The sequence below is a fragment of the Barbus barbus genome, assembly GCF_936440315.1.
Source record: "Barbus barbus genome assembly, chromosome: 3".
Lineage (NCBI taxonomy): Eukaryota > Metazoa > Chordata > Actinopteri > Cypriniformes > Cyprinidae > Barbus > Barbus barbus.
In genome coordinates, this window is record NC_136731.1 from 30014938 (window position 1) to 30027073 (window position 12136).

General features: G+C 38.2%; 1 protein-coding gene across 2 annotated transcripts in view; it reads left to right on the plus strand.

Moving 5' to 3' along the window:
* The window catches only part of LOC306846916 (integrin alpha-3-like), a 38268-nt gene that overhangs the window by 9536 nt on the left and 16596 nt on the right, over positions 1-12136 (plus strand). For both annotated transcript variants that reach the window (XM_079380616.1, XM_079380615.1), the window contains exons 2-5: positions 9620-9747; positions 10275-10372; positions 10478-10715; positions 10806-10898. In XM_079380616.1, coding sequence (XP_079236742.1) covers positions 10310-10372; positions 10478-10715; positions 10806-10898 — 394 coding nt within the window. In that variant the 5' untranslated portion in view covers positions 9620-9747; positions 10275-10309. The remainder of the gene's footprint in view (positions 1-9619; positions 9748-10274; positions 10373-10477; positions 10716-10805; positions 10899-12136) is intronic.

Sequence of the window (12136 nt, forward strand, 5' to 3'; positions counted from 1 at the left end):
AATGTAAAAGTCCGTGAAAGTTTTATCATAGAATGCAAAATGTTTCAATACAAGCATTTCAGTCAAATGTAATTTTATGCAATTTTAAACCTTTAACCCACTTTTCAAACCTTTAATCAACCCATGGCAACAGTTTTAAAGTAGCCCAATTCTGTGGAAAAAACGCAGACTTGGCAACCCTGCATTCAACAAGTGCTGCAGGAGTAAGATTTGACTGATCACAGGTCCAGAATAAGGAGAGATGACTGGCTAGACCATGCTGGAGTATTTGCTGCTCAACAGATCCTGACCTCACAGACAAATATCTTGTCTTGTAAGATGTGCTCCCTTTACAAAGAGTGCGTGTGATTGTGAAAGTAAACCGCGCGAACGCTCTTTCAAAAGAGATTTAAATGCTGATTAGCAATATTAGAATGTTTAAAGGAGTGGACACGAAAATCGAGGAATCGAAACCGCGTGTGCATCACACGTCCTTAAAAGTGAAGCTGCGGGCTCTTTGATCGCCCCCTGGTGGCTGACTGCAGTACAGGTCATAAACCCCGCCCTCTCCATGTAAACGAATGGGACTTAAGTCAAAATAAAAAAATAAATTACACTTCCAATACAATTTTCCGAAATATGGTTTTGGTAATTTAAGGTAGTTGTTATCATGCTGATATATGTTCAATGGTTCGTTTTTGTGATGAGTTTGATTTTAGCTAGTAATTTGATGCTATAAAAACAGGGCGTGTCGTTATGGTTGATTGGGTCTGCGGGAGTTTGGGCGGGAGTTTGATACGACGGCTCCACCTCACGACACTTCTGCGCAGACTCTGGCTCCAAACGAATCTCTACTGCGCAGACTCAGGCTCCAAATGACGCCATTTACTCACGATGGCAGCGGCCATACTGAGATGCTTTGGCTTCACTTTTCTATAGTGGAAGGAAGTGGAGACGTGTCTACCATCTTTTTTTTTTACAGTCTATGAGCGAAACGTGGGAGCAGGCGCCAATAGTCAGAAATTCAGCAGGAGCGAGACTAAAAAGACGAATCCCGGACATTTTGGGCGATTAAGAAATCCCGGCTGGACGCATTTTTTTTAGGTCCAAAAAGGGGACGTATGGTCACCCTATGAAAACATGCCTGTGAGGGATATGCTAAGTGTCTTTACAATGGCACACACTGTTGTCAGCTCTTCTAATTTTCCCAACTCACAACATTCAAAACTGTTTTATGAAGTTGTTGTCTACTGAGTTTTTTTTTTTTTAAATGGTCCATCAGCCGAACAACTGATATGTTGTTGAACTGCATTGCAATCCATTGATTGATTGCAATGCAAGTGCATCGCTCTGCACTTCTGTCCCTCATGGCATCATTTTAATTCCTGTCAAAAAACGTTGGTTATCATTAATGTCATTGGCAAACAGGGCAGGCCCATCCATCAAGTCTTGCATCTTGTCTACAAGTGAATCGTGAGAAGTCTTGAAAAGTCCAGTAATAATCAACAAAATGATGTTATGTTTGAGTATAATAGTTAATTATGTCAATATGGTGCTTGAGTTGTCAATGAAGTAGGTTAGGTAGTAGGCACTATGAAAACTTTAGGTTCCACTACTTTAAAATCATTGAGTGGTCTAGGCAGCATGTCATAAAAAATTTCAGCTGGAGTAAAGTAGGTTTGTCTCACCTCTGGGCTGGAAAGCCTAGAGGGATAATGACTTCCTGTGCATGTGGAGCATCCTGGGTTTTTGGATTAGATATTATTCATTAATCTGTAACAGCTGGAATGTCAAGAATGAGATTTGTCACCTTGTGAATGTTCTAGTTGCAGGGCGATTGTCAGTTTGGTGACCATAGCAGCTCTGATCCATGCAGTTCCTGTAAAGAAAGGCTTAAATATATGTGATAAATGAGAAAGAAGGAATGGTTTTATGAAATGTGAATTTAAACTTTAGTTTAAGGATGGTGAGATTTGTAATGTTTTGGAAAGATGTCTCGTAAGCATACTAAGGCTGCATTTATGTGTACAGTAAAAACAGCTATATATGTATATACGTATGTGTATATATGTGAACAGTTTTTAAGCAAATATGTGCAAATTACATGATGTTAGCATATTTGCTAAACTTATAGTAAACTACGAATACACATCACACAGGCAAAATTTTGGGTAAAATAATCAATTTCAATTAGATTCAACTTGTTTTTAGTGTTTTGTTTGTTGCATTTTTTTCTTCTACCATGATGGATTTTTTTTTCACTGAGTGCAGTGCATTATTGGACTGACTTCTCTGCAAAGGACATATGCAGTGCTGCCTAGAATTTGGTCTAGAGAAGGTGTCTTAGAAGACATCATGACGTTGCCTATGTTTTGAAACAAACTTTGCACAAATATGATGCCTTAAACTGCTGCCTCTCATCTCTGCTCACCCACTCACTTGAAAGTGTAATGAGCTCTCTCTGCACGTCATTTATTGCGCAGCTTAGTGCTGACTCTGTTTTGGTTGCTTTCCCATTCATTCATAGCAATATGTGGGAGATAAGGGACGTGAATTTCACCTGCCTGAACTTGAATGTGTGCAACACTGCCAGAAAGTTTTTCTCTCCTGATCAAGCTCTTTGTTCGTGGCCAGACAGTCTCCAACACTGAGCGTGGCCAGTGGGACCTTTTTTTATAAGTACTATTTACTGAAAGTTCAGGCCTTTAGAACAGCTTGGAGGCACACACATCAAACAAAGGTTTAACGTGTGAACTCTGGCCCTGATATGAATTCAGTGAAACGGTCGAAGCAGACACACCTTCTTCAGCAGGTTACAGGAAGTTGTGTTCTCTGTGATCTGACTCATAGCTGTGTTTTTTAACGAAGTCAAAAACGTTCACAATCACTGTGTAAATCATCAGAGAAGGTATAAATTGGGCTAGAAAGGTTTTTAAAAAGTAAACGAGTAATTCTATTAAAATATCCCAGCTTCTAAACTTAAGGAAAATGCCAAATGTCAGTATATATCTTCAAAAGATTCACTAGACCAAGAAATAAAAGTGAAATCTCTTTGAGTGTGATTTGCTGTACAAATATACTGCAGGATGTTTCCATCTGACAGAAAAGCAAAATGAAGACTAATGCTGTGGAAAAGATTAAATTAATCTATTCGGTTTGAGTCATACTCAAACAGAGCTGCTTCGATGAAATTAAGCACCAGTGAATGCAAACCCCCAACCAGCTTGTGGTTCATAAACTTGCCTCTGAGGTATGTGCCGCTCACCACTAGACTTGTAGATGATTTAAAGATTGGGTAAAACCCATGTCATGTAACTGGTATCTGTTTAAGCATAAACGGGCTCAGGTGTAATGCACTGGAAGTATGATTCACTAAACAAACTGCATGAAGCTTCTCTATAAATGCTCCGTTTTATAAGTCAGGCTTGTCCCATGTTGTCTATTTATAAAGTTAATCACACTTTTTTTTTTTTTTGGCACAAAAACCTATTATAATTTGGTTTTCAATTACAATTTTAATAAGCACCCTCTCATTTTGCTTGGAATTAAGCAGGCCATTTTGTTGCTTCCGCACCTTTAAGACAGAAGCAAAAGCAAACACCCTTTTTGCGTATAAAATAAGCAACAGCCCCCATAAAAGGTGGTGAACATGCAGCGACAAGGAAGAGTCTGACATTCTTTCTTGCTCATTCACCTTCTCTTGACTTTCTCATTTCCTGTCTTGTCCTTGCTGAAAGCAAATTTGGAGTCACATGACAGGATTTGAGGCGGAGACGCCAGCTGATTGTTTGTGATGGTGGTTTGAGGGGGACAATCATTGGGGTCCAAGTGAAATTAGACCCAAAGGGAGAGGGAGGGATGTTTTTCTCTTCACCTTTTTGTCTTTCACATTGTCCCTCCTTGTCTTCTCCCTCTCCCTCCCTCCCTCCCTCCCTCCCTTTGACTCTGACCTCAGTCTGTGTCCTCATCACAGTCTACCTCACCACAATGTGTGGTGCATACAAGTGTGTCTCACATGTCATGAAAAGTGAAGCTGCGGGCTCTTTGATCGCCCCCTGGTGGCTGGCTGCAGTACAGGCGATAAACCCCGCCCTCTCCATGTAAAAAAATTAATTACACTTCCAATGCAATTTTCCGAAAGATGATTTTGGTCATTTAAGGTAGTTGTTATCACGCTGATATATGTTCAATGGTTCGTTTTTGTGATAAGTTTGATTTTTGCTAGTAATTTGATGCTATAAAAACAGGGCGTGTCGTTATGGTTGATTGGGTCTGCGGGAGTTTGGGCAGGAGTTTGGTTCCGTGGCTCCACCTCACGACACTACTGCGCAGACTCTGGCTCCAAACGAATCTCTTCTGCGCAGACTCTGGCTCCAAACGAATCTCTTCTGCGCAGACTCTGGCTCCACCTCACGACACTACTGCGCAGACTCTGGCTCCAAACGAATCTCTTCTGCGCAGACTCTGGCTCCAAACGAATCTCTTCTGCGCAGACTCTGGCTCCAAACGAATCTCTTCTGTGCAGACTCTGGCTCCAAACGAATCTCTACTGTGCAGACTCTGGCTCCAAACGAATCTCTTCTGCGCAGACTCTGGCTCCAAACGAATCTCTTCTGCGCAGACTCTGGCTCCAAACGAATCTCTTCTGTGCAGACTCTGGCTCCAAACGAATCTCTACTGTGCAGACTCTGGCTCCAAACGAATCTCTACTGTGCAGACTCTGGCTCCAAACGAATCTCTTCTGCGCAGACTCTGGCTCCAAACGAATCTCTTCTGCGCAGACTCTGGCTCCAAATGAATCTCTACTGCGCAGACTCTGGCTCCAAACGAATCTCTACTGCGCAGACTCGGGCTCCAAATGACGTCATTTACGCAAGATGGCAGCAGCCATACTGAGCTGTATTCGCTTCACTTTTCTATAATGGAAGGAAGCGGAGACGCGTCGTCCGTCTATGTGTGCATATGAACAAGTACAGAAATGAAAAGTGTTGTCAAAATGAGCACAAAGGAAACTTCAGAATGTGCGTTTGTTGTTCACTTGGGGCAGTGTATTTTAGTAATAATGTTCACTTGTATAGCATTTGCGTATATGACAGGCATGCAATTGTGAATTTAGTTGAATAGTTCACCCAAAATAAACATTAGTATTCAACCCCACGTCATTCCAAACCTCTATGACTGACTTTTCTTTTTAAAATATCTTTTCATGCCCATATAATGGAACCCAACGGACCCCATTGACTTTCATTAAATGGACAAAAACAGTTGAAACTAGCGCTGTCAGTCAATTAAATCGTTATTTAATTAATTAATCACACTTTTTTTAATTAATCCCAATCCCCTAATTGTGATTGATCCTACCTAACACTGAAGTTTTTAGATATACTTTTGCAAAAATGTTACATTCAATCTTCAAATTAATGTAGAAACAACAAAGACAAAGTTTTTTTTTTTTTTTAATATTTGTTTAGTGGCATCTTTTTTTATGACTGAAGGCGAGTATCACTGATACCAATACTGGTCTCTATGAAATTATTTTTTTCCTAATTTTTAACCATTGACTATAGCCATTCAACAGTACAGTATAACTGAGAGCTATTAATTTGAACATTTATTAGATTTTAAAATATAACAACTTCTAATTTAAGTGAACATTATAATAAATGCCATGTTTAGCTACCTGTGCCCTTCAGCAAGTAGGAAACATACAGAAATTCAATAATGTTGTCAAACACTAAATTCTAAATTAAACACAAATTTATCCTTAAAGCTACAAAAGTTATTGCCTTTACCTCCTCCCCGAACTTCCAGCTGCCCTGTATCTTGCTCTCATTGGCTGTAGATCATCGCCAATGTATTTTTGCATCAGAACTCATTTCACACGGGCAGATTTTGAATCGCAGACTGGTCCAGATATTTAGCATGCCAAATATTTCACGGGTGTCGTCGTTTTTGCAAAACCTGTCGGCGAGTGAAAATCGAGACTAAAATCTTGCAGTGTGAACTTGGCATTACAAAGGGCTTACTTATAACTGTCTCTGTGTAGTGATCTGGCATACAAGAATAAAACAACACAAAAAATATCACTCACTGTGGCAAATATCAAGTTCTCTGTTGAAGGAATGAAATCTGTGATGATTAGACTGTCAGGCATAATACATTCCTGTTAAAATTCACCAAACAGAATTTTAAAGAAGATGAAATGACCGCATCACCCACTAAAGCCCATTCATAATCCCGTTAGACACGAGTCATGATCTGATGAGATCTCATCCCTCACAGAGTGGAATATTTGAGGCCTCAGGCTGCAAGGTGGATAAAATAGCATCTAGGGTGTGTGTCTCCAAAAATCATGAAACATTAATGAATCAAGCTTGCAGGCAGCACCGCTTTAGTCATTATTTTGTCTGTCGTGCTCTCGCAAATATTGAAATAAAATTCATCTATTTTTGTGATTAGAGTTTAATGAAATGCCGCTTTAATTCTGCTCACTTTCTTCAAGGGCTCTAGAGGATTAAATCTGTTCCATGGTGGCAGATGTGGGTATCATTTGGCCTGACTCTTATCTTTAAGGCTGCCTTGTTTTTGTGATCAAAATCAAATCGGTTACATAGGTGGAGCTTGAGTTAGTGAATTTTCCCTGGAAGGGATAAAGAATGTATGTATTAATAGCTTGCCTATGGAAAGAGAGGTAGAGAAGTAGACACAAATCCATTCACCATATTGTCTGAAAATGAACATTTGAGTAAAATGTGTTCACCGGTTTTTAGATGCAGGGCTCCAAACTGCGAATATTAATTTGCGAGTGAAGTTTTTGCTGAGGTCGCCACTGGCGACTATATATAATTTGCATGAAAGGACTTTTTTCCTGATTGTTTTGCGCTCACATCTTTTGTTACGTTCACGTATTATAAGACGATGCGCATCAAAGTTTTACTGGAAAAGAGTTTCAAACAGTCCTCGTCTCTGCCGCACACAGTCTGCTGAACGCAGTGAGAGAGACCTGAAAGGGCCTGTTTACACCTGGTCACTTCATGCATTTTCTCTGATCGGATATCTATATGATTTGTTAAAACGTTTCCCCATTTACACTTGGCCACATAAATGTGTCTTCGCAAAACGGATATAAATCCGTTCTTCAATTCCCGCTTCATATGCAAATATAACGGAGTTCACGTCAATGAAAGCAATGGATAATTTTATTAATTATCAGCTAATTTCGATATCAAGAGAGCGCGCGGCATCAGCACTGGAAAGATAGGCTAGTCTCGCTACTTTTAATGAAGAAGATTGTGTGTTGAGCGTCTGCGGCTTACTTTCAGGTTCATTCAGTTTGCGCGTCGCTTGCTGAAGAAATACTCTGCTACTCATCCGCGGTGATGCTTGTTGCATTGCGCTGTCATATCTGACTATAACATGCCATATAGCCTATAAAACGCTCTCACACGTCTATTATTTTAATATTATGGGAGGAGTAAAATTACCATATGTGGTTTCAACAACCAGATGCATTTACACTTGTCCGGTCGATCTTCTTATCGAGATCTTAGTCTATATGCTGTGTTCTGTTAATGCATGGACTTCCTGTTATTTGAAGCGCACTTGCCATCCAGTAATCGCAAAAAGCTTTGTGCTGTCTTACTTTTTAATAAACAAAGCATCAGCATTAAAATGCTACGAAATTCAAATGATGAGGTTTGGGTGCTCTTTAATGCGGACCACAAGCGCACACTTTCGGTAATATAAACACCAGTACCCCGCGTCCACACGGTCCGTGTATGCGTCCGGGTCGCGCGAGCGGAGAGTATCGCACTTAATGCTCAGGCGCGATCTCTTTAGCACCTCAGTTAAAGCAGCAAGTGAACCCATTATATATTTCGATTTACTACTATAGTATGAAATGAACATGATCAAAAGGTAGGCAATAAGAAAGCCTATAGTACAACTTACTGAAATGTTTTATGTAAAAGCTGTGTTTCAAACTGAGGAAATGTATAAAGCTTGTAAACATTGCATTGTAATACATTTACCTCAGAATAACCACTCCGTGTCCATAAACTCATCAGTCAGCTAGAAAAATAACTATAAAGAGGAGCGTTTTGCTATATTCATGCGCTGTTGCATATTAATATTTTTACTTATTCTGTTGTACATGATTCAACTCCTCCTATAAAATTGCATTTTACTAATGAAGAAAAACAGACTGAATGTGTGAAAGACATGACAACATTTATAGGATGCACTGCACTCAGTGGCCAAGTGATGCTTATGGTCCATGATATTGGTACAGATTCTGTGTAACGAACAATTCTTTGTGACTGTATATTTCAAGTTGTAAAAGACATTTAATTCACACTTTAAGTGAACCTTAGTCCCCCGGTCGACCTGATCATCTACAAGATGGATTAAAATGCTGATAAAGCCTAGAAAAGATAAGACATAAACGCATGACAAAATGATTGAAATGTTAAAATAGGGGGGAAAAATAAAATGATAATAATAAAATAAACCACTTTTATTCTGTGGCACCTAAAAAAATAATTTGGCGCCTAAGTTTTTCTTTTATAGGAGCCAATGGCTCCTTACTCTATTTTTTTGTCTGGAGCCCTGAGATGCTTTATGTTAATCTCTTTTACCAGCAGGGTTCTGCAGATAGTTAAAAGCATGTAGCTTTTTAAACAACATTTTCTGTCCATAGTTGCACTGTGTCCTGGAAGTAATGGGTTCTGACAAGTCCTTTCAGTCAAAATCCGTTCACGTAGTGCGACAAGCCCAGACAGATAAGTGTTACACATGCTGGAGTTTATCTGCAGTGTCCACTAAATTCTGGGGATAAGGTATAAAATATCGGAGTGTCTATTTACACTAAGTGCAAATAGCCCATCTTGTTGGCAAAGGCTATTTACACTAACTCCGCCCACTAACGTGTGATTGGGTTAGTCAACAATAAAAAAAGAAGTTAGTTCAACATCAGTTTCAGTGGCGTAGATGGTAAGGTGCATGCTTTTTGACGCGATCGACCCGAGTTCGAGCCCACCTTTTGCCAAACATTTTTTTTCTCCCTTTTCAAATCTCATATCGCATCAGAAAGGCATTTATTTTCAATAAAAATGAAGGAAATAATCAAAGTTAAAAAGAAAATAAAGTATCGGGTAGGGTTAGGGTAGGTGTAGGGAGGGCTTTATTGTCCCAATAAGGTGGCATCCATTTAATAAATTTGAATTAAAATTATAATTTACACTCAGTACGTTATTATTGCGTACTGTTTTATAATGTACTACAATACTGATGTGCAGATAATTGCCACTATTTGCAATAAGTAGTATAAATAGCAGAAAATCTTGCTATTTTAACATAGTGTAAATAGAATCCATTGCTATTTGCACTTAAATAAATGCACGTAAATAGCATCTGTCACTAAAAAAATGCTATTTGCACTTGGTGCAAATAGCCGCTGCCGTAAAATATAAGCAATACCTGGCACAAGGCTGGATGAGAATTTCTGCTTTATACTTGAAAGTGCTGTGTGAAAAAATGTTTTTTTGTCTCAAACAGCCATTACTGTGGTACTGCGGCAACTGTGGCATAATACCCTGCCTCAAGACAGACTTGAGCTCAATCAAGTTTACACATGTTTCAGACTTCTTGTAGGAGCACCGAAGGAGAAAGCAGAGTCGGGAGTGTCAGCCAATGAGACTGGAGATGTATATGCCTGTCCAATCACTGCAGACCGCAAAGACTGCAGAAGACTGAACCTTCTCAGCTCAAGTAACTTTCCTGACAATCATACAAGCCATGAGTTTTTTGGGGGCTTAACTTTTTATTATTTATTTATTTATTGTTTGTTTGTTTGTTTACTCTCCTACATTGCATAAAGGGGAAATTATATGACATTTATATAATTTATGAAATTCATGAAAAATAGAAAGTTAATAAAAAATGTATTAACTAAAAAACTATTAAATATGATTTATGATAAATATAATAAATGATAAATATGATGAATAAAATATGAATATGATAAATATATTTATATTTAAAATATTAATTACCGGTAATACATATGTAATTTATAATAATATATAACAATACAATAATATTTATTATTATTATAATAGTAATAGTAGTATAAATTGAAATATAACGATGCCTCTCCACTATTAATAATAATTATAACAGTACCATTTATACCAGACTTAAATTTGCTTTTAAAATTTTTACTATTGTTGTGTCCCACATGTCTGCATGGTACTACAGAAAGAACAGGTCTGAATAATTGTTTTTTTGTTATGCAGATTCTGAAGACGTACCATATCCTAAAAATAATTTGATGGATGGGATGTGGCTAGGTGTGTCATTAGCCAGTCAGAGTCAACCAGGGGGCCGTGTACTGGTGAGTTTATAACAATGACCTCTCTTATGTTGGTCTATGAAAAATCAATGCACAAAAGCATTGCTCTTACCATCCTAACATAGTATTCATCACTCTATTTACTAGGCTTGTGGCCATCGTTATATACGAAACTTTGCAACCAACTTTCGGATGATTGGGAGGTGCTATGTTCGTGGAAATGATTTACAATATGACCCTGCAGACTCTCAATGGCAGTCATACAATGAGGTGTGTAACCCCAGAGATGACCAGACTAGTGAAGGCATGTGTCTTGCTGGAATGTCTGCTGCCATCACTCAGACGGAGATCTTCCTGGGTGCACCTGGATGCTTCAACTGGCAAGGTTAGGGGACTTTGTTTTCCTGTAAACATTTTGCTTCTACATGCAAGAATGATGTTACATTCTCCTCTAATAATTTTCCATCATATGCAGGAAACACATTTTCGGTGTGGTATAACCCTGAAGATAAGATTGATGATGTGAAGAGCGCACTTCCAAACATGAAAAGAGGGAATATTTACATTGGTAAGGCAGTGCTGCAACCATGCTTTCTGGATTTTCTGAGTTTTCAAAACAACAGCAACAACTAAAACAAGAAGAAATGTTTTTTGTTAATATATTTCTATTATATAAGGGAAAAAGTCCCGCCCATTAGTGACGCTGTCCTATAAGCATAGACACAGCCCTGAGTGAGAAGCAGCGGTCCGCCTCCGCCATTAACGTTACTGATTACTGTAGCTACTGGGGCTATGCAATGTCAGCGCCAAAGAGGAACATGGGAATCTCCATAGACTCCCTCCATCTGAGCCATTGTGGACACTGTGGTTAAGTTTCATTTTCTGAGGAAATATCCCGGAAAAAATTGTTTAAAGGCTGAAATTTGAAGTTTATAATTTTATAAAACTTTTTTTTTGTGAAAACTTGTATCTGAACTGTAAATCATGTTTTTTTTTTAAAGTAATTTTACAGTTTAATATGTTACTAAAGACATCGCCCTACCCCGCTTATATGGTTTTAATTTTATTTGTGCAGGTCTTAAAAAAGGTCTAAAAAGTCTTAAATTTGAGCTTAAAAATCCTGCAGAATCCCTGAATGTTATCCTTGTTATATTTAATCTGTAACAGCACTATAAACTTTTAAAAAGATACATTTTATCATTAACTTTTAAATGCATCATAATATAAACACATGAGCAGAGTTCTCAGCATGAAAGGCACAACTGGCAGGTCAACATGCCTCTTTATTTCTCTCAGTATGATTGGGGAAAAAAATTAAACAAAATGTGGATTGTTAACTGTGACCAGATGATTGACAGGGCACGTAACTAAGCAACAGAGCAGCCTGTTAAAGACCTAATAATGATGAAGTAGTATTATGTCCCAAAGCTTGCATACTATTCTGCTACATGCTCAAAAGTATGTACTTTTCTTCACAAAAAGCTTACATACTTTTGTACACCTTTTTTGGTCCAGTATCTTGAATTTTATGGACTACTATAGTTCAACAGTTAACTGCAGGAAATGTAAGATGACGTACAGGATTGGGGGTGGGGTGGGTATATTAACTGTGTTAGAATATTTTAATTGCATTATTTTTCCATAACTAATCAATCAAATTAACGTGATAAACTGACAGCCCTAATATATCACTTATATTTATATATACAATATAAAACATACATAACTGAGAAAAATATATATGTATGCATAAATAAACGCATGTATGTATGTGTATTTATATATACATATAATACTATTTATGTT